Source organism: Pipistrellus hanaki, assembly GCF_964339955.1.
Source record: "Pipistrellus hanaki genome assembly, chromosome: 4".
In the NCBI taxonomy this organism is placed as follows: Eukaryota; Metazoa; Chordata; class Mammalia; order Chiroptera; family Vespertilionidae; genus Pipistrellus; species Pipistrellus hanaki.
This window is the reverse complement of record NC_140506.1, coordinates 37,208,514-37,232,755: the sequence shown is the minus strand read 5'-3', so window position 1 is coordinate 37,232,755 and position 24,242 is coordinate 37,208,514. Positions and strand designations below refer to the sequence as shown.

General features: G+C 35.0%; 1 protein-coding gene across 1 annotated transcript in view; it reads left to right on the top strand.

Moving 5' to 3' along the window:
- The window catches only part of AP3B1 (adaptor related protein complex 3 subunit beta 1), a 180,623-nt gene that overhangs the window by 95,264 nt on the left and 61,117 nt on the right, over window positions 1-24,242 (top strand). Inside the window, exons 18-21 of the mRNA XM_084881262.1 lie at window positions 610-718; window positions 2,640-2,793; window positions 8,966-9,107; window positions 18,981-19,053. Coding sequence (XP_084737388.1) covers window positions 610-718; window positions 2,640-2,793; window positions 8,966-9,107; window positions 18,981-19,053 — 478 coding nt within the window. The remainder of the gene's footprint in view (window positions 1-609; window positions 719-2,639; window positions 2,794-8,965; window positions 9,108-18,980; window positions 19,054-24,242) is intronic.

The window sequence follows — 24,242 nt, the reverse complement described above, 5'->3', positions numbered from 1 at the left end:
TAGTTAATAATATAGTCCAACTTAGCCAGTCCTCCTAGCCAGTTAGGAGGCTGTTGGAGTAATCCAGGACAGAGAGATGCCTCTGGCCAAGGTGGTAAAGGAACAAGGTGGCTAAAGGCTTTCTTGATGAGAGAAAGAGAGAAGTCAAGGATTTCTCCAGGTTCCGGCTGTTGAGAAGGTTAGGACTATTTATTGGCCACCCTAAATATTTTCATTGTTTTTCTCTTACCTCATTATGAAGCTGTGAACTTGGTATTTTTTACTGCTATTATTGCATCTACCTCTAATTGCCCTAATCTCTTCTAGACTTTATTTTAAATCTTCTGTAAACCAACAAATGTAGAAGTCTTTAAAATTGTGTGTAAAATAAGGTTGTTTGATTTAACATAAAATGGACCCTGAGACTTTGTATTCTTCTATTCAGGAGTAAAAGGGAGTCAGCCTTAATGCCAGAACTTGTCACAGTTGTCTTCTCTTGTTGAGGCCTTAAACTTGCTTCTGGGTTCACAGTGATTGAGTGATCTGAATGATTAAGTTAGCCAGAAGACTGAATCCATCAATGAGAATTTCTTTATATTTACATTTCTACTTGTTTGTCTTTTTAAACAGGCAAAAGAATGGACTCCATCAGGAAAAGCAAAGAAAGAGAAACCTGCTAAGAAATTTTATTCTGAATCTGAGGAGGAAGAGGACTCTTCCAATAGCAGCAGTGATAGTGGTGGGCTTTATAATTTATTAAAAAAACATTATTCACTGTAGCTTACATGATATGCTTCCAACAAAACAATAAGGCCTAGTACATAAAATTCGACAACTGAGTTTAAAAAAGGTTTATGCTATCCAATAATTCCTTTCATTTACATATCACTGTTTAGTTTTCAAAGTAATTTCCAATCCCCCCCTTTTTTTATTGTTAATCCTCACATGAGGATATTTTTTCCATTGATTTTTAGACAGAGTGGAAGGGAGGGGAACATAGAGACACAGAGAGAGAAACATCGATGTGGAGACACATTGATTGGTTTTCTCCCGTACATGCCCCAACTGGGATCAAGCCTGCAACAGAGCCACGTGCCATTGACCAGAACCCAACCTGGGACCCTTCAGTCCTCAAGCTGATGCTCTATCCACTGAGCCAAAACAATTAGGGCCCTTTTTTTTTAATTTATTTTTTTTAAGGGAGAAAGAGAGAGAGAAACATCGATCAGTTGCCTCATGAATGAGCCTCAACTGTGGATCGAACCTGCAACCTGGTTATGTCCCCTGACCAGGAATGAATCCAAGTCTCTGGTGCATGGGATGACACTCTAACCACTGAGCACACCAGCCAGAGCTCCAGTCCCTTCTTATTTGACATTACCTCTTAGACACATAGCTAATAAATGATAGAGTTGAAAAAGTAACTTCATGCTTTTCTGAACTCTAAACCACACTACCTGTTATTCCTTGGTGCATTGAAAATCATGATTTTGCATTTGATAAGTTTTTAATGGCGCCTTTAAAAGTAACTTTCTTTTATAAAAATGTAAAGTTTATTTAAATATTGAGCAATCTGTTCTTCATCCATTTTATACTCTTATTTCTACATGAACCTATATAGAGATAAAGCTAAAATTAATAAATCCCTTGTGTATTATAAAGAAATGAAGAGTTAAAAGTTTGAGAACAACTATATACAATGAAAAGAATGCTAAATCAGAATCATGAGCTTTAGCTTTGCAAATTCAACAAGGTACTTACCTTTCTCTATATCTGATCAATGAAGAGATAGAGTTAGATACCTTTTAAAAAAATAATTTTTTATTTCTCAATTGTAGTTGACATACATTATTATATTAGTTTCAAGTATCTTCCTCACATCTATGTTTCTTTCTTTTTATCCCTTCCCCTCCTTCTCCCCCTCCCCTCTCTCCTTTCCACTCTCTCTAAAATCAATGGAGAAAATATCCTCAGGTGAGGATTAACCAAAAAGTTAAATTAAAATAAAATAAAATACACATAAATATACTATATGCAGCACTTCTACAAAGAGTCCTATATACCATAATTTATATATTAAAAAATTAAAAGGAAAATTCTTCATCTCTTTGACCTGTGGAAAACTCCTATACTAACTAAAGTAATTAATAACTTTAAATAAGTAATTTTGCTTGTTGCATTTGAATTTAGAAATGTTTTGAGGTGATTTGAATAATTCATTTCCCTCTCAAAATTTGTTCTTAGGAAATTCAACTGTTTGTTACCATTTTTTCCTCTAAATAAAATTTACTATCATCAATAGAAGAACTTTAAATTATTGTTTTATCTCTATATTCTTTAAAAAAAAATTTTGCCATAGCTAGATACTTATAGGTTTGAGAAGTGAGATTCTCTCAGATTTAGTGTACTTACTAGGTTCGTCTTTGCTTGCTTTCCCAATCATTATCAGAGCCCTCTTGTGTCCGGAGTCCCTCCCCACTCACCTTGCTGCAGGGTTCCAGAATCCAAATGATGCTGTGGAAACAGTGTGAACAAGTGGGGCCAGTAAACCAAAGTTCAACATCTGGTTTCATTTGTGATGAATTTTGACACTTGTGTCCTTACGTATAAGGAAATGGCTGTAAAGTAAAGAGCGCTGTTTTGTGGTGGTGTTTTCTCAGAGAGTGACTCTGGAAGTGCAAGTGGGCAACAAGGGGAGGAAGGAGACAGTGAAGACAGCAGCGAGGACTCCTCCAGTGACAGTGCGAGTGGAAGCGAGTCAGAAGCAGAAAACAAAAGAACGGCCGAGAGGAACTCCAAAACCAAAGGAAGAGGGTAAATTATTTTCTTCAAAAGATGTTCCATGGCGTTTTACTCCAGGCTAACATTTCCCTTTAACTCGTAGAATGAGAAAATGAGTGTGTGTATTTTTTCCTGAACAAATATTATATCCTGTAAAATTAATTTAAAATAGTAGTTCACATTATTCTGCTACTTGCAGTGCTTCATTTTCATTTTGAACTTGAACAAATCTTGGGGCTACATTTCAAAAATTGGTATAACCTTGGAAGGCTGAGTTAAGTGATCAGGCAGTAGGTATGAAACACTTAATTACCTTTCGTAGCAGTTTTACTGAAGGCTAAAATTAAATCTTTCAAGACTTTGCCATTATGTAACTAAGACAATTGATTTTTCTAAATAATGTTATATTAAAAAGATTATGATCCAAATATTAGAGTCAGAGGCTGTGAAGGAAGACGGTCATAAGATATTTAAGTGCTAGTGCTTTTTAAGATCTCCCATTATCAACAACATTATCATGTATTAAAGTGTCATTAAAATTTTGAGTAATTGGGGCTGATACCTTGGATTGTAAGAGTCTGTTTTCCTCCCTGCTGTCAGTGTGTGGCCTCGGCAGACACGATGGCCCTTCCTAGGGGCCTGCTGCCCGCTCCCTTGATGAGCTTGCAGCCCAGCTCAGTCGTGGCTGACAGCACTGATTGGGGCGCAGTACGCTCTCTGCTCCTTTTATTACAGACAGTAATTAAAGCAGCTCGCCCTGCCACTTCCATAACAAACACAGCATAATACCCTAATTATGACTTTATTAATTTAAGTCAGGATTTAATGATTTTAAAAGTGATTTATATTGTTTTTCCTGTTCAGAACAAATGAAATCTGTAGGTTAAATTAATACAGGCTTTTCATCATTGCAAAGTTAAAAAGCTAGTTACCAGTAAATTCTTTTCATTAGATTAACATCTGAAACTCTAAGCAGTAAGGTAAACAATAATTACCCATCAAAATTGAGTGATGCATAACAAAATAACACTTATACCTTTAAATCTTATCTCAAAAGCTGGAAGTTAAGTATATTCAGAATTACTCACTTGTTGCAACAAAGGAGTTACTTGGTTTGTAATAGACTTTTCTTTGAGAGAAATTCTGTACTTCTGGTTTAATATCAGAATAGCTATGATTACATAGTTTATAAAAAGTGTCTTTTTTCTAGGAAAGGAAAGTTTGGTTCAGTGCACTAAATATCTTTTCAGATAGAAAAAGCCAGTATGCTAGAAATTTATAACCATGTATTAGATTATAGTTCATTATTTTTTTCTTTCAGGAATAGACTTTTCTCTTATTCATGTTGGAGTTTAAAAGAATTGTTTAATGCATCAAAGGGAATCTCAGTTGCATTCTAACCTTGTATTTTTAAGTACATGTTTTAACCATTGAATTGGGGATAATAAATTGCTATTCTTTGCTAGGGGAAAAACAACAACATATTTTTTAGTCATCAAATATAATTACATGTGCTCTGAGATGTTACCATGACTCCATTGTTAATAAACAACAATCATATTTCCTTCACAAAAAATCAATTGTAGAAAATATTGATTTTTCCCTTGCCTCACCACTCTCCCTTCCCATGTGTTTTTCCTGCTTGTCTCTCAGAATTTTTTTAAACTTTGCCAGTGTATAACTATATGGTAGTTTTTTTAAAACTAGGGAGCTTTAAGTATCTTCAAAAAATCCCTTTGCTAATCATAATTATTTTTTACTAAATTTGAGTTTTATACCAGAAAGTATGTTCAGTTGAAGGGAGCTATTATGGTGTAGTAGGGTAAATATGATCTTTAGAATAAGACAGACATGAGTTCAAATTACAGTTCTACCCCTCCTGGCTATGTATCCTTGAGCAGGTTATTTAACCTTACTGAATATTATCTATAATAATAAAAGCATAATATGCTAATTAGATTGGACAGCCAAATGACCTTCTGAATGAAGCAGGGCTGCAACGGCCAAGGACAACCGCTGAGGCTGCGAGGGCCAAGCCCCTTGCATGAATTTCATGCATCGGACCTCTAGTCTATGTATATATATAAAAGGCTCAGTGACCAACTGACCAACCTGCCTGTACATATGACACCCACTGGCAATTTAAAAATAAATATTGACTTGTGCATGCAGAATACGTACATATAAAGCTCTTGCTGGTGCCAATCACATGCGTGTGTTTTGATCTGTCATTGTCGATCATGAATTTGGTTGTTTTTGTTGACATTCAACGTGAACCACATCACGATTTATTCATCAACCATCCTACTGACTGGCCGGTACATATGACGCCCACTGGCAATTTAAAAATAAACAGGGACTGTGCGATATGTATAAAGCTCTCGCTGGTGCCAATCACACACGTGTTTTAATTTTATAATATTATTGAGGCCCGGTTCATGACATTCGTGCATGGGGGGATGAGGGGTGTCCTTCAGCCCAGCCTGCACCTTCTCTAATCTGGGACCCCTCAAGGGATGTCTGACTGCCCTCTCAAAATCCAGGACTGCTGGCTCCCAATCACTTGCTTGCCTGCCTGCCTGATTGCCCCTAAGCGCTTCTGCCTGCAAGCCTGATCTCCCCTAATCACCTCCCCGCCAGCCTGATCAATGCCTAACTGCTCCCCTACTGGCCCGATTGCCCCTAACTCCCATCCCCTGCCAGCTTGGTCACCCCTAACTGCCCTCCCCTCTGGCCTGATCCCCCCCAAGTGTCCTCCCCTACTGGCCTCGTTCCCCCCCCAACTGTCCTTCCCTGCATGCCTGGTTGCTTCCAACTGCCCTCATCTACTGGCCTGGTCACCCCTAACTGCCCTCCCCTGCAGGCCTGATCACCTCCACTGCCCTCCCTTTCAGGCCTGGTTCCTCCTAACTGCCCTCCCCTGCTGGCCTGATCACCTACAACTGCCCTTCCCTGCTGGATATCTTGTGGTGGCCATCTGGTGTCCACATAGGGGTGGCCATCTTGTGTGTTGGAGCGAAGGTCAATTTGCATATTACTGCTTTATTATATAGGATATTTTATATACTATTTTGACCTGCAATTTTTTGAAGTAATGTAATTAATGCATGAATCTTCTAATTAATTTCCTCTCAATATGCACAAATCCATGCACTGGGCCACTAATAGGATTATAATGTCCAATAAAAAAATGGTGGAATGTCATATTAGATGATTGGTATGAAGTTCCTAATGTGCCTGGCACAAGATACATTCTTTCATTTATTTATTTATTTTTTCCAAATCATAAAAGGTAGTTTATTTAGAAGTTTACAGAGGTAGTGGAGTGAGCCGGCTGGGCTGCACAGGCTCAGGAAACAAGTTACAGAGGCAGAAGGGCTCTTGGAGCTCTGGACCGAGAAGGCACAGTTACCAGCTGTGGGGGGATCAGAAGGGGGAAGGGAAAAGTTCCCATAGACTCCTGAGAGGGAGAGCACCTGCAGGGTCCTTTGCTTTGAGGATTTTATAGGCTGGGAATTTAGGGGAGATTTTGGGGGAGGATCTCAACAGGATATTCATCAGCTTTATGTTGCTGTGCCAAAATGAGATTTATTCCCAGTGACTTCATCTGTCCTTGGGTATCATGGGCACAAATGGCACTAATTGGATTTCTGTTATCTTCCATTTGGTTGGGAAGAGAAGTGTAAACCATTAGCACTAAGTGTCCTTGATTAGGGAAGATAAGATTTATCAGATGGTTGTAAGCGGCTTGTCCATTTAACTGTCTCAGTTTCCCTATTCTGCTTGTCCTGGTTTATTAGCCTGTCTCGTTTCCTCTCAGTGAGGTCTATCCCTGAAATCTGTTAGGGTTGCTGAGGGAGGTCAGTTGGTCTTCAGTAACTGCTTCCTGCTGACAAGGGCTGTAGTCCCTGCACATAGAGGGTATGGAAATCTTCCTGCCTGATCTAAGGGAGACAGGGGAATGGGATCCCAGACTGGAACAACCTGTTAGCTGATTCTTCCAGAGTAGTGATGGTCCAGAATCCCCAAAGCATCATCATCTTAATATCTAATTCTTATATCCAGAATAAAAGTTGGTAGATTGCTCCATATTTCATTAACTTAATCATGTAATCCTGATACTAAGTCAGTTCAGTGAAGTTGTTGAGTCTTAGTTCAGGAGACAGTGATGCAGGTGGGCTCCCAAAGTGAGACTTACGTTGTGTAAACAAGCAGTCAGGTATTTAATAAGGGTATGCCTCTGAAAACGGAAGGAAAAAGACAAAGGTTAATGGCTAAAGAGAATTACAAACCTGTTTCTAAGTCTGTAAGGCTGTCAGTTGAGATTTTTAGATGTAAGTCTCAAAGTTGTTTTTTTCTAGAATGAAAGCAAGCAGTGACAATCTGATAGATTCTTCTTATCTACATATCTTATTTGAATATCTCTGGTGATGTAAATTCTGCATGGTTCACACAGTCATAATGATTATGAATGAGCTGTTGTGGCTATTTTTCAAGGTTATATCAAGTCCTTTGGCTATAATTTGCAAGTACAAAGCTCAGAAACAAAATTTTTAGTTCTCAATAATTCCAAGTCAGTGGATGGGAGAGAAAGGAAACATTAGTTTGGAAGGTTATAACCAAATATTTAAGAAAACAAAATAATTTGTAATTCAGTTCAGTTTATGGGTGACAAAATTTAGAAGACAATTAACTGAATTAGATTCTAATATTCACAACTGTGTATTATAGATTCTATTGAAACAGTTTTTCCCCTTAAAATTATTCTCATTTTTACCAAAGAGCCAAATTATGACCAATTTAGTTGCATTAAAGCCAGCTTCAATTTGGCCTGATTATTTGCATATATACAAGGAGAATAGAATTTATCATATAGGCTCTCCTAAATCTTTTTTGTTGGAATCTTATAAGGAATCTCCAGATTGAGCTTTAATTGGCCCTCAGGCTGAAGAGCCCAAGCCACACAGTTGCCATCAGGCTTAGCTTGCAATACCTATAGGTTTGGGTGAAGTCCCAGGAAAACAGTCTTTGTTGAGATGCCCCTCCACATGTTCTTATGCTACACTGTACTTTATTACTTACCATACTTTCTTGTCAATGGCACCTTACTTCTCTGTGTCTTCAGGGACAGCAGGCTGTGTAAGGAAGCACACGGAAATCATCTGTATCTTGCTAACCATTGTTATCCTCAGCACCTAGCAGTGCACACATTGTGGGCAATCAGATATTTGTTAAATAAGGGACAGAGTGAATAAATGAATGAATGAATGAATGACATCCGCACTTAGATTTGATCATTTGGTATTTTAAAAATTTATATATGGTTATCCTACTTTTTTTTAAAGTAAGACTTAAGTGCATTAGAAGAATTCTCTTTTGAACATTTTCTCATATGTTTTAGGGTCACATTTAGGAATATAGGTAAATAATTTTATTGGACAGAAATATTTATAAAATATTTATATTTATATAAATATTTATATTTATAAAATGCAAGTCTATTTTAGCAAAAGTCCATGTATAAATACTTAAACTTATTAACAAACAATAATTTGAGACAGTTTTTTAAAATCAGCCTAATTATCTTTAAAGTCATTACAAGCACTTACTATATATTTCTGGTAAATCAAACATTCAAGTATTAGTTTTTTCAATTTAGGATATAATTTTAGGTTATTTTATGATCTTTTGCTTTTGAGATTGTGTGATGTGGTATAATTAGTTTTGAATGGGATCTAATTTACTTGGTTATAACCTATAACCTATATTATTAGTTCACTATATTCTGGAATTTTAAAACCATATTTTTTGTCTATCAATCTATCTATTATTTAAATGTATTTTTATTGATTTTAGAGAGGAAGGGAGTGAGATAGAAACATCAATGATGAGAGAGAATCATTGATAAGCTGCCTCCTACTCGCCCCATCCTGGGGGATGAAACCTACAACCTGGACATATGCCCTGACTGGGGAATCAGACCTCCTGGTTCATAGGTCAGCACTCACTGAGACACACCAGCCAGGCCATCATCTTTTTAAATACTAAGAAGAAGTGTTTCTCAGTGAAATACTCTTCTCTAGTGAATGTTAGGATTTATAGGCAAACTGGACAAATAGAACATTTGATTTTTTTTTCAAACTACTTAAACTTGTTTATATAAAGGATTTAAAGTTTATATTTCAAAATTTATTCTTATACATAGTGATTCTGAAGATGGGGAGACAGAAAATGAGAAATCTGAAACTTCAGATTCTTCCAGTGGAGAATCGAGTTCAATAGAAGACAGTTCTTCAGAATCTGAGTCAAAATCAGAAAGTGAATCTAAATCCAGAAAAGTAACCAAGGTAAGAGTTACACATTTGCTGTAATTGAAAATAAATGTTTTCATAGCCTTTTCCCAATTAATAAATATTTGTGAAAATAGTGTTATAGAAAATCAAGAATCTAAGAAAGGAATTTAATATTGTCACTGACAACTAAAACACTATCTTCATTAATCCACACCTCTGATTTTTATATTATTATTTTCTAGGTAATTGCTTTCCTTATAACTCAACCCTGCCGAGACGTTAGAAACTGTTTTTAACCTCATCATTTGCCATTGAAATTAAAGAGCTCAGTAATTATGAGTATGGCCTTTGTTGTTCTTGGCTAGGTTGTGACAAGGGAGTTTTTGCTAAAGGGGAAGTAAAAGGAAGTGCAGAAATAGTATTGAGCAAAGGAATATAAATATAAATGTGGCCTACAAAATTGAGACTAATAACCTTTTTAAAAATAGCAGGTATTTTGGATAATATTCTTAAAGCTTTAATCAGAGGATATATATTCCATAACTAATAAAAATTCAGTAGCCATGTATTTAAAAGCAAAGGTATGCACCATTTATGTAATAGAATGTTACGCTTATTGATATATTTTTAACCTTTAACCTTGTCTACTTAGCAGCAAAAAAACAAAAATAAAGTATAAATTGCAAAAATGTAGTTATTAACACAAAATTCAAACCTAATGAATATCTTTCTACTCCCTAGTTATTACTCCCTTCCTATAAATGGATCATGTTGATGCTATGCTTCAAATGCAGTTTTGTTTTGTTTTTAAACTTTTTTATTGTGTGTGTGTGTGTGTGTGTGTGTGTGTGCGTGTGTGTGTTTAAATTGATTTTAGAGAGAGGAAGAGAGGGGGATAGAGAGATAGAAACATTGATGAGAGAGAAACATCATTAATCGTCTGTCTTCTGCATGGCTCCTATTGGGGATGGAGTCTGCAATCTGGGCATGTGCCCTGACTAAGAATGGAACCTGACCTCCTGGTTCATGGTCTGATGCTCAACCACTGAATCACACCAGCTGGGCTCAAATGAGGTTTTTAAAAAATAAACTGTATTCTATAAGTTGAAAATATGGTCAAGTCTTATCTTTTAAATTGAATTCAATTTTATTTATTTATTTATTTTTTTGCTAAAAAAGAATTCAGTAAGACAACATTTATTATTGATAAGACATCTTTCAGAAATAAAAAATACTTTTTATATAATAAAAGAATATTTGAAATCAAAAGCAAATATTATACTTAACAGTTGTCCCCCATTTATTTGTTCTGTACTTAACAGTTTCTCATTAGATGAAAATAAATCCATTCAAGTATATAATTGCCCTCCTCTATTCAGAGATTTATTGTTAAAGAATAAGCATGTTTAAAATTGGTTAATGTTTGTCTTACCATCTTTCAAATATCCTTGCATATAGCAAAACCTATTTTAAATTTGAATTTACATTCAAAACTTGTCTCTATATTATATACTAAAGGCTCGGTGCACAGATTTGTGCACAGGTGGTCTCTCTGCCTGGCCTGTGGGGTTGGACCGAAACCCGCTCTCTGACATCCCCCGAGGGGTCCCAGATTGCGAAAGGGTGTTTCTCAGGTGATACACTCTGGAATCGGGCTCCCGCCGCTCTGGTTCCAGGTGCCAGAGAACCGCAGCTGCCAAGTCACTGCAGCTCAGCAGCTATACTGCATTGAGTATCTGCCCCTGGTGGTCAGTGCGCATCATAGCTACTGGTTGAAGCGTCTGTCCCCGGTGGCCATAGATGGTTGGGTGTCATAGATGGTTGGATGGTCGCTTAGGCTTTTATATATAGAGATATATCTAAGATTTAAAAAAAAAAAAAAATTTACATAAAATCTTACAGGTTTATTTTTTATTTATTTTATTTTTTATATTCTATTGACTTTTTACAGAGAGGAAGGGAGAGAGATAGAGAGCTAGAAACATCGATGAGAGAGAAACATCGACCAGCTGCCTCTTGCACACCCCCTACCGGGGATGTGCCCACAACCAATGTACATGCCCTTGACCGGAATCGAACCTGGGACCTTTCAGTCCGCAGACCGACGCTCTACCACTGAGCCAAACCCGTTTCGGCAAATCTTAAAGGTTTATTAATCTGGCCTTGTATAAAACTTATTTCATAGTTTTATATCCTCTCATTTTCTACTTATATTAAATTACAAAAAAAAAAAAAAGCTTAAGGTGTTATTTAAAATGAAATAAAAGGGCTTTAGAAATTAACAGTAGGTATAACCCAGATTAAGAAGTCAGTGTTTTTAAAAATGACCAAGCAAAAGAAATCAGTGAATGTCAAGCGGATGGAATTAAAATGTTATCCTTTTTTTTTTTTTTTTTTAAATCTTTATTGTTTAATATATTACAAGTTATCTTATGAAGTTTTGTAAAAGTTGAAAAATTAGATCCTCTATAGTATTGGAAGCAGGGGTGTAGGAACTCATTAAAAAGCCACAGAGGTACCGCAGATCAGCAGTTCAATTTGGTTCAGGTTTGTTAAAGACTATCAATGATCAGATTACATTTCTTTGTAATTGAAAATATTTTACTGTAGAAAATCATAAAATTTCGAAGTATTTCAATGATTCAAGACTCTTGAGAAATTCAGGCTTTATTCATATTCTTAATAGCTTTAGGTCTATGTGTTTTGCTTATGTAGCTTACTTTCTCTATAAAAGAATGCCTTTTCCTGTTTGTAATAGACAGACAGAATTTATTAGTTTGAATATTTTCTACCTTAGAACCCCATAACTTTTTTTTTCTTTCTACTTTTTTCTGACTGATTTGGAGTCTGCCATGCAATTACAAGTACACCAATTTTTTAATCATTGGCAACTCTGTAATTATAGCAGAGTTCTTCTTGCACCAAGTGTTGTGGCTTCTGCTCTAAATTATGAGTAATAAAGACAGATGGTGGGTGCTTTACATTAATTTAGTATGACAGTATTTTAGTCCTGAAAATTCATAAGACTTACAGCCAAACTAGATCCTATACTTTTAACTCTTTTTCTTTCATTTCTTTTATTTGGACAATGTGTTTTGGGAATACTGAGCATGAAAATGAGAACTAGAGGTACCTTGAATATGGTGGTCCCGTGGGATAGGCATAGTCTTATACTTGTTGGGCGATAATATCTTTAACCTTCAGTTTCCTCATCTATAAAATAGAAATGCTAATAACTACTTTACTTCTTTCAGGTGTTGCTATAAAAAAATCTAATGTGGAAAATCATTGTAAATATAAAACATCAGTGTTAACTTTTTTTTTTCCAAAAAAAAATTCCCGAGGATTTTTCCATTGCCTTTAGATAGAGACAGGGGAGAGAAGAGGGAGGAAGAGAGAGAGAAAAAAAGAGATATATATTTAGAGAGATCGATATGAGAGAGACACATTGATTGGTTGATTCCCAAATGCACCCTGACTGGGGCCAGATAATGAAACTGTAACTCAGGTATGTTCCCTTGACCAGTAATCAAACCTGCAACCCTTCAGTGTGTGGTGGGTTGATGCTCTAGCCATTGGGAAACACTATCCAGAGCAGTATTAACATTTTTTTACTTGAACATTAATTCCATGAGAGAGCAACAATATTAGCATTATAGAACACCAATGCTGAAAGGAACCAACATTTTTTAATAACTCTTATGTCTTCCGTATGTTTTTTCCTCTTTTTATACTATTCAAGTTATAAGTCAACATTCAGGGATGACCCCTTACTTGCAGCCTGTGATCTCATCCACTTCCTGCAGAGTACTGAGCTGCCATATGCTGTGAGTGTCTCCTACCACTCTCTGCTCTCTAACACACAATCTATTTACCTTTATTTTTCTTTGGATACTGGTAGCTCTGAGTAAGTGACCCTACCCACTGAACCAAGAATAAGTCCTACTTCCTTTTGGCCTTGTTTTGTTGAGAATCATCAGCTCCCTTTGCACCTTTAGTCTTTCTCTTACATAATGCTTCCTCCGCTAACAAAGTACTCAAGTTTTTCCCAGCATTTAAAGAGAAAGAGGGAGGAGGGAGTTGAAGAGAGTCAGAGACAGTGAGAGTGTGTGACAATGAGAGTTTAAAAAAATAATCTAGATAATCTCTACCTACTGCTTCTTAATTATTTCTGAGTGAGTCCCTTTGAAATTGGTTTTCACTTTTATCACTTCTTACAGATATCACTCTGAAAAGTCAGCCGTGATCTTCCCCCTTCCAGTGGCCTTCTCTCAGTAATTATCCTTCTTGGAACTTTTATGACTGCTTGAAACTCTGCATCCTTTTTCTTCTGACTTCTTTGACCTTTCAGTCAAAATTGCTTCACTTTTACCACCTTCTGACACCCAAGTGTGAACATTGCCCCAAAGTTAGTGCTTAAGTATATATTATTTTTCAAAAAACTTATGATACATCATCTGTATATTTGTATTCTTAAGACCTGTAAAGTATTAAAATTAATCTTTTTAACCAGTGTCACTCCAATAAATTTAATTTAAAATATATTAATAAATGAAAGTTAATGTGAATTATTTTGTTTTGTCTTTTTTTTTCGCTACAAGTTTTCCTTTTGTGAGACCTATTCACTCCTATAGTTTAAACTAAAACTTATATCACATCTTCCATAATATCATTTCTAAATCCCTACAACAGCTATAACAATTCAAGCCAATTTCTTAGATCTGTCAGGAGCCACTGGTTTCCCAAACCTATCAATATAGCCAGAAGGATGCATGCTCTGCCATTTGGTACCAGACTTTTTTCTCCCAGATCAGTAGCCCCAGAATTGTCTTTGATTCCCTCCTCATCCTGCATCTTCATGCAATTGCCAAGTCTTAGAGGTTCTCTGTGTTATTTCACATACCTCATTTCTTTTTCTACCACCACCATTCTAGATCAGTTCTTTATTACCTCACTCATAGACCATTGCCATTGGTCATACACAGAGCTTCCCCAATCCCAGTCCTTTTGTGCAGCTGTCAGATTAATGCTCACATTACCTATAATGATGCTCCATTATCATTCAAGTTCAGTAAATCCTCAGACTAACATGTCCCAACCTTCCTTTCTAGATTAAACCCCTTTGTGTTCCCTGTGTTCTGATCCCAATATACTATTTTTTGTTCTCTTAACATGCTGTATACTTTTCCATTTCTACATCTTTGTTCTTCCTTATACACTTCTCTTATTACAGGAAATACAAGCTGAGGAGAAAGTGGCCCCTTATTAAAGGGTGGTCCCTCTACTTACAGTTGAGAAAGACTTCATGAGATAAAAAAAATTATTGATGAGAGGGTATTACTCATGTGAATGGTGTAGGGACAGTCAAATGGTAAGAATCTCTGTTGAATTATGTTGCAGGAGTGTTTGTCATTTGACACTATGCTCCAGCAGATTCATATGACACAAAACTATAGTCGTACATTATGGTGTTATTTTTGTAAAGTTGTATTTTTTATATTTTATTTTATTTTTTCAGAGAGAGAAAGGGGGATGGAGAAATAGAAACATCAATGACCAGCTGCCTCCCGCACACCCCCTACTAGGGATCAAGCTCACAAACCAGGCACGTGCTCTGTCCTGGAATTGAACTGTGAACTAGTTCTGTGGTCAGCAAACTGCAGCTCGCGAGCCACATGCTGCACTTTGGCCCCTTAAGTGTGGCGCTTCCACAAAATACCACGGCCTAGGCGAGTCTATTTTGAAAAGTGGCGTTAGAAGAAGTTTAAGTTTAAAAAATTTGGCTCTCAAAAGATATTTCAATCATTGTACTGTTGATATTTGGCTCTGTTGACAAATGAGTTTGCCAACCATTGTCCTAGTTCATGGATTGACACTAAGTCACACTGGCCAGGCTCTTTATATATTGTTTGAGAGATCTCCTTAATTGAGATCATATATTGTTAGTAATGACCAAAGAAAGATATCTTGTTTTTCATTACAGTTATTTTGATGGGCAAGCACATTTTTATTTTTAAGTGCTTGTTTCCGAAATACCTATAATGGAGAAATATTTTAATTTGAGTCTAGTCTTTTTTATGAAATAATTCTTTTCCCCCAAATAATTGGGTTTAAAAAGATTTTGGCATTTGGTCTGAGATAGATTATAAATAAGAATGGAAAAAACTATTTTCTACATTATTTGAGATGTAGGAAACAAGTTTTACTTGTATTTTCACAAGTATTTATGTATGTTGCAATTATATAACTTAAGTGAATACCGTAGAATATTGGTTTTTACTCTTGAAACTCAAAGCTTTGCCTCTTTCAATTTATATCTTTCCCAGTTTAGTTGATGACGTTTTAAATTCTCCAGAATGGAAATATTACTTGACTTCAATTGAATCTTTAAATAATAGTAAAGGCCATTAAGCAAGCTTTCTTATTGAAGTAGGTATAATTTAATAAGGTAGATTTGTTTAACAGTTTAGACTAATTTTTAACCTATAAAGTAGTCTTAATTTATTGGTAATGTAACTTTTTGTCTCAAAGCACATTGTAAGTGTGAGCCTCAGATTTTTAAAACCAAAATTGTTAGATGATTTGAAGGCAAGAGAGTCTTTAAATGGTACTTGATTGGTAATTCTAATTGAAAATATTTCATGCAAATATCTTGCTGTGTGAGGCTAAAAATTAGCCTTGAATTTTTGTTGATTACTCAGGATGGTATGGTTTAACTTAACCTTTTCTATGGTTTAAATTTCAAACCTCTTTGCAATAGTTTCCTCTTAGGAAGCATATTTTATGCTTGTCTTATAAGATCTTTTTTTTCCTTACTTGCTTTAAAAAAAAAAAATCCAGCATGCATAATACATAAAAAAATCTTTACAGATATATTTACAGATATAATACAAACATAACTTTTTATTATTGGGAGCTTAATAAAACTTTCCAGGATCTTTTATTTATTATTTGAAATGACATATATTAAATAGAAATTAGTTTCTTAAGCCTGTAACTTTGTATTTCATTTTGAGAATGTTGATGTGTTGAGGTGTATAATCGAATACCATAGAAACAAAATGGGGATTTGAGGGTGATGAATTGATAGCTAGGTTTTTTTTATAGGGAGATCTTAAGATCAGTTACTGTTGTCCTTATAAAAGACTAATACAGTCACTCAGCTGTTAAAAACCTAATTCTCTATTTAAAAAAATATATACAAAAACAAATTATCTGTATTTCTGCCTGATATCTTCTCAAGTACTAACACAATGGAAACAGTGGGTGATCTGTCAATGTGTTTGGTTTGTCAATGATGGTTTTGTATAAATATTGGGAGGGTAAGGAATAAAATTCACACAGTAAAATATGATTTCATCTGCCTTTTCTCTGCAGCTCCATGGCTCATGCTGCGGTGTGAAATTCTCATTTTACACACTTTGCAGGCGGAGCACATGAATTATGCATTGAGCAAGAAAAATCTCCTGCCTCAAGTCTTATATGCATTTACCCAGGTTCTGTCTCTATTACCAAGATGAATTGCAAATGGAGAAATGTTTGATGGAATAGGGCTCTTAACTTCTTTGTTTAGAATTCAGATTTTTATTTTTATAGTAGATCCTTTAAGTATGAAAATGTTTTAAACTTACTATGGATTTTTTAAAATGAAAAATGAAATATAACATAAGAGAGGAATGCCAAGCACATCGTGAAGCTTTTTATAGCCTTGATTCAAAATGCAAGGCTTTTTCAATTTAGTAGAAATGACCATTATCTATTGCTAATGTTGTATTTCAGTCATTGGTTATTTGCTGTTCTCAGAAAGTCAATGAAACTCTGTCCTTTTGAGAGCCATTTTTTCTGTATGTTTTAGGTTTTAAACCAATTTCACATGCAGCTCTGTCCTGTGTTATATGTGACCTGATGTGTATTTAATAGATATTGTTACAAACTCTTAGCTGTGAAGTAGAAAATAAGGTATAGACTTGCCTACAGCTTTAACTTTATCTCAATTTGAAAGGTTTCTAATTTTTCAGGTAGGGAGGTTACAGTTCCATAAAGACAGTCATGCACCATTGTAGCTTATGGGAAGCTACACCCATTGTGCTCAGCATAGCATGTTGATAAGTCACATGGTAATGAGCTCTTTTTGTTATATGTTCTTTCTTCACAAGGATGATATTGTAGTTGAGATGGCATTTGCTTTCTGAGCCTGTTCTTGTTACTTACAGCTTTTACATTTCAGCTTCAACACTAACATTTCTTCCTTTTGTTAGCCCTAGAAATTGTTATTCATTTGAGGTGTGTGTGTGTGTGGGGGGGGGTGGTGTAAATGCTGTTTATAATAACTAATGAAAATTAAAACCCATCATTTGGAGTTTTCAATGGCAGAAATAATTTGAGAAAAAAATTAATGCTGATATTTTTATTTAGAGTTTCAATGTGTATTGTGTGAGCCTTGAAAATATTTTTTTTTTCCTGAGTATTGGCAGTAGGAGAAAAAGAAAACAGAACTTAAAATCTTTTAAAAATGTTACCTAACATGAAATTTGGTGTATTGCTTTTGTTCATGCAGGCATGGGGTTGTAATAACTTACTAATATTTTGTGTTTAGAAAATATACTTCAAACATATTTGTAATAATTTCCATATACAATAAGCTATAAACTCCTTTGATAAATTATAAGTTATATGAAGCAGGGACTGTGTCTGTTTTGGGTGTGTTACTTCATTGCTTAGCACAGAATCTGATACATATTAAAAATTCTCTCTGTATATCTATTAATGAATGAATGAACAAACAAAAACATTTTAGCAAAAATTAAAGTTTTGGCGTTTAATTTGAGAAGATTTAATGCAAAAAGAAGGTAAACATTATAAAGATAAGTGATGACCTTGATTCAAATACATCCATTTAACACCCTAATCTCTGTTTGTCTTTAATTGTTGATGATGCTACTCCATATTGTACTTGTTTTTTTGTGTTTTTTTTTAAAGATTACACTTTTTTTTCCTTGAATCTCTAAGCAAACTATGTATACTCAGGCTGAGAGACACTTTTCTAGTCCATGGTTAAAATCTGAGGTAGAGGAAGTCTTTAATTATGTGCAGGTATGTTTTGAAATACTCTCTCCAAAGGAAAACAGTAAAGAAACTAAGTGAATTCTTTTCATCCTAAAAAGTAGGAACCTGAAAATGTCCAGCCAGGCCCATTTATAGATTTTAATGAATACCTTTGGCAGAAGTCTGACACAACCACCCAGTGTTGAAATATTAAGTACCTGGTACAATGTATGTCACAAACTACATCTCAGCAAGGCTAATCTATCACATGCCATTGACCATTTCATATATTGTTTGAGTGTTTTTTCTTAAATCAACTTATTTAAAAATTATTTTCAAGAATATTTGTACTCTTTCTAACAAAGAGCCACATTCCTTTTTTTTTTTTTTTTTTTTTTTTTTTTTTTTTTTTTTTAGAGAGAGAGGAAAGAAGAAAGAGAGAAACATTGATTTGTTGTTATACTTATTTATGGATTTGTTGGTTTCTCCTTTTACCAGAGATCAAACCCTCAACCTTGGCATACTGAAGCAACACTCTAACCAACTGAGCTACCCGGCCAAGGCCATATTACATTTTTTATGTTAGCAAAATGTTAGATTATAAAATAATTATTTCCCTTTAAATTTTCTTTTGGAGGTTCTTTATAATCTTTAAACACCAAATATTTAAAAATAATTAACAGTTTGCATGGTGGATAAGAAATACATATGCTAACCGAAATAAAAATTTTGATTAAAAGCAACCATTTTGTTTACCCACATAGAAGTTTATTTTTCTTATAAAATTATGCAGAGAAAAATGTTTGTTTTAAAACATAAAGGACCGCTTCTTAGTTTTTTTGGTCATATAATGCAATAAATTATATATTTCTTATTTTATAGGAGAAAGAAACAAAAATAAAGCAAGATAGAAATCTTGTTACCAAAAATGTCTCACTTCTTGATCTAGATGATTGTAAGTATTAAAATTAAAATTTTTCCTTCTGTATTTAGTGACATATTTTATTTTTGGAGTACCTTTCATTTACATGTCTCAAAGTATATTAACAGCTATTATAAAAAAAATTTGTAGATGAATATAGCAAGAAAATTTTAGAAATAAGTCTTACTAGTATCTTTAATCTATTTAGTATCTTTATTAGTATCTTTTAATCTAATCTATGTATTATTGTATTTGAATAAATGTAATTGTTCAGACAAAAGTACACAAATTCATTTTAAGATCTTTTGCTTTAGTAATTTATACTTTTTTAAGTAAATAATCCTATCTAATAAAGAGGGAATATGCTAATTTACCATCACCCATCACAAAGATGGCGCCCAAAGCCAATGAGAGAATATGCTAATTGACTGCCAGGCCCTCATAGATGGTGGCGCCCAGTCCCCTCAGACCTGCCGGGGGTGGGCCCGGCCATTCTGAGTGCCTGCCTCTGGAGCCCCCCAGTTCCCTTAGCCCCTCAGCCACCCAGGGCAGGCCCAAGTCGCAGGCGAGCCTTGGATGGCCGCTGCCCAGCCACCCAGGGCCACCCAAGGCTCAGGTAACCAGGGCTGGCAGTGGCAGTGGCAGTGGCAGTGGCAGCAGCAAAGGTGTGATGGAGCATCGCCTTTCCCTGATCACCAGGTTGCCTCCCACTCCTGAGGGCTCCTGGACTGTGAGAGGGGCAGGTTGGGCTGAGGGACCCCCTCCTCCAATGCATGAATTATCATGCAGCAGGCTTCTAGTTATCTATAGTTTACAACTTCCTACATTGTTAAATGTTGACTATGGGGATTGAGATACCTAATTTAAGGAGGTAGGGAATAAGGAAAGTAATTACAAATGTAAAGTACACCATCATCTTCACTTGCCACACTTTTGATGGAAACAGAATTAGGTACAAAAAACTTTTGGAGGCGAGAATGGCTATATCTATCAGTATTTTAATTACAAAAAATCTTTGTCTCAGCACACCCACTTCCAAGAACTTAGATCATACAAATATACTAACCCAGGTGTGCAAAGATATATGCCCATCTTCTTCATTGTGAGAAAGAGATAGTGGAATTGACTTTGTTGGTAGGTATGTTTTGCACTACAAGAGTAGCAAGTAAGACTTAATGAATATTAAACTACTATCATTTTTCAATATAGTTTTCCCATGCTAGAGGTGAGTTATATTTGTAGGTTGTTTCATTCTTGTAAACAGAACATAAAGCTGTTATATTTATATTATTTACCTGGACTGTTTCATGACAAATTCCTTAATATAGGGAAATCAAAATATATGATACAGAGACATACTTAATATAGAGAAATTAAAATAAAATTGGCGTCAAATTTGGATAATTTTTTACCTATTTGTGAAGATTTTAAAGTTTGCATAATTTTTTACCTATTGAAAAAGATTTTAAAGCAACATCCATTATTGCAAAGGTTTAGAGAAACCGTCATTCTACATATGTTTTTGATAGGCATATATATAGGTGTAGCATTTTTGAGTCATTTTAACAATATCTCTTAAAGTTTAAATCATATACACCTACCAATTTTGACCTAGCAATTTTTTTCTAGGAATTTATCTTACAGATGTAGTCAGGGATCCAGATACCTGAACAGGTAACAACTTATATTAGAGATCTAATAGAGTTGCAAAGTGTAGTAACAAAATGAGGAGGAGAACAAAAAGCTGCAAAGGTTTGTGGCAGAAGTATGATCTGTACTTACAGATACAGACAAGTGGAGTGTTATGGGAGAAAAGCATTGTTGATAATGGCTCTTAAAATATTGACTTCATTATATGCTACTTATTAGCCTGCATATATTAGTTCTCATTGTCCATGGCAAGCAGTTTGTTGATCAAAAATTAAAAAGTTATTCTCCATTTGCATGACTTCTTAGATGTGAGAATTTGATTAGTTTTGAAAGGGGGGCAGAGTCCTAGCTGGTTTGGCTCAGGGGATAGAGCATTGGCCTGCAGACTGAAGGGTTATGGGTTGGATTCCAATCAAAGGCACATACCCAGATTTGGGTCTCGATCCCCAGTGGGAATTGTACAGGAGGCAGCCAATCAATGATTCTCTCTCATCATTGATGTTTCTGTCTCTCCTTCTCCCTCTCTGAAATAAAAATAAATAAATAAATAAAAGAATTTGAAAGGGGGCGGACACATACCTTGTTTCATATAAGAGGCACATTATAATCCACAGAAGTTATTTGTTTGGTACACTCTGCATATCAGGAAAATTGCAAGTACTGAATTTATCTATGTCTTCAGAAAACATTTATTAAATAAATACTTTCTACGGTGTGATCTAAGTAATCTGTTACATGCTAGAGTTTCTAAATGGATACAACATTGTCCCTACCCGGGGAACTCTCAGAATGTCATAGGGAAACACGTAAAGTGGCCATTAGATTGGCACATTATAAATGAAATGAGATAGAGATATGCCCAGAATGCTGTTGGGTATTGGGGTACCTAACCCACCTAGCAATTTCCAGATGTAACTTAATGCTTGAGCTGAGTGTAAGGATTAGTAAGCAGTAGGAGGTAGAAAGTAAGGGAAGTAACTGCAAGGAAGAGTGAGAGCTCTCTGCTGCCTGAAGTGATCATTGTTTCTCTCCGAGGAGGTGTACTTAGCGACCTTAGCAATGGACTGGCTACAGAAACAGTTCTGTGGTTTGGATAAGTAACTTGATATTTCCTTGCTGTATCTGTTGGAAATCAGAGCCTTTTAATCAATTGAGTTAATTTGTCTCATTTTATTCATTTGTAAAGTGAAAAATAAATGGCTGATACTTTCTATAGTTCCTTTAGGTTATGAAATTACATGACTATTTCATGAGGTTAGTTGATAATACATTAGAAAATATTTATGCTGAGGTAATGTATGTCCATATGATAGATTAAGCTTAGAAGTGGCAATATGCTTTCTCTTTTCCAGTCATATTTTATGTTTATGGAAATTAAAATATTTTTAGAATCCCATACCATGTCAACTCAATAGGATGATCATAAAGCATCAATCATTTTCTGGTGCTCTTTTATAGGAAACATAAACCTATGTAATTACACTGTTACCGTGTTTCCCCGAAAATAAGACATCCTCCGAAAATAAGACCTAGCGCATGGAAAAATAAGACATCCCCTGAAAATAAGATCTAGCGTATCTTTGGGAGCAAAAATTAATATAAGACACTGTCTTATTTTCGGGGAAACAGGGTACTACAACTAACTGTGAAGTCTTTTAAAAATTTATATCACCTGACAATAATCATGCTTCAGATATGCCTTACGATATGTGATATCATATTGTTGAGTAAATTACAGTACAGGCAGTAGCGTGGAGTGGCTAAGAGGACAATGGGGCTAGACTGTCTGAGTTCAAATCCCAGTATTATTACTTACTAGGTATGTAACTTTGGGCATGTTATTTAATCTCTTGTGCTTTAGTTGCTGTATCTATAAAATTGGGATAATAGCAATACTTATTTAGAAGCATTAGGATTAAGTGAGTTGATAAATGTAAAAGCACTTAAAGCTGTGCTTGGCATGTGATAAGCATATGTAAGGATGAGCTATGATGGACGGAGATGGTGCTAACAAAAATGCCAACCAGTTAAATGACTTCACATTAAATTATTACGTATATGTGAAAGTTTTACTTCTTAAAGTTTATAGCAAAACTTGGATCAGAAAAATAATTATATAATTATTTTATTAAATATACTCTAATAAAGAAAAAATATTTTTGTAGAGAGCTCCCCCACCCCTCTGAACTTATGGAACTGTCAAAAGCCCTGTATGCTACCAAAAATATTTTAATTTCTTATTTTAATAAAAAGAAAGAACAATAAAAAATGGGTTTTAATCCAAATACCTGGGTTTGCATTCTGACAGTCAGTTCAAGTTCTTTTCAAATCCCTCTTCCCCAGATTGAATCTTACTGACATACTGTTTTATTATTTGTTTCTTTCTCTGTTTATCATACACATTCCTTTCTGTGCCATAAATATTCTTTAACAACCTTATTTTTAATGACTGCATGGTTATTCTTTATATTGTTGTAATAAATTCTCTTTAACAGGTTTACTATTGTTATACATTTATCGTGTTTCCATTTTTTCCTATCATAATCAGTGAAGCAGTACACATCACCATAAGTATTGTATATTATTGCATTATCTCCATGACTGTTTCCTTAAGATAAATTCCCAGGAGTAGAATTTCTGGGACAAACGCTTTAAAGAATTTTGTTGGTAAAATTGCCTTCCACAAAGCTTATACCACCTTACACAGTATTAGTATGATGCTGAAATTTGTGTTACTTAAAAATTGCCTTTGCCAATATCATAGGTGGAAACGGTACCTCATTTTAATTTCTATGCCATGTTATTTTTTAAAAAACTGCATAGAGTCGTTTTGTTTTTTACACATTAATTAAATACTTCAGCATTGTCAGCTGGCCTCAGAATCCAATTTGGATAAAGTTTCAGTGTCAGCTTTTATCTTGCCAGACCTGTAAACAGATGTGTAATCATTTCCTTAATACCAGAGCCTCTTCTAAAATTATATTAAAAACCTATCTTTTTTTTTTAAATAGTCAAACTTGTCTGTGGTATGAATTTTCCTCTCTAGTCTTTGATATTTTTTCCTAAGTCTTTAGCTGAGCCGTAGTTGAAATGAGAGGCTTTAAAAAAAAAATATATATATATATATATATATATATATATATATATATATATATATATATATTGATTTATTACAGAGAGGAAGAGAAAGGGGTAGAGAGCTAGAAACCTTGATGAGAGAAAAACATTGACCAGCTGCCTCCTGCACACCCCCCACTGGGGATGTGCCCGTAACCAATGCACATGCCCTTGACCAGAATCTTACCTGAGACCCTTCAGTTCGCAGATTGACCCTCTATCCACTGAGCTAAACCAGTTTCGGTGTCTTTTTGGTAGATTTTTAACTGTTCCCTTTAGTGTACAAGATAAATCCAGCCCTCTTAGCTTTCCAATTTTCTACCTTTCAGCCTTTGTTTACATTTTCTTACCAATTTCTCTATTTCCTCTTATTCAGATCCTCCTTACTGAAAAACTAGACTTCATTTCCTCCTATTCTTGAAGCCTTCTCTTACCATCGTATCTCCATTGATCCT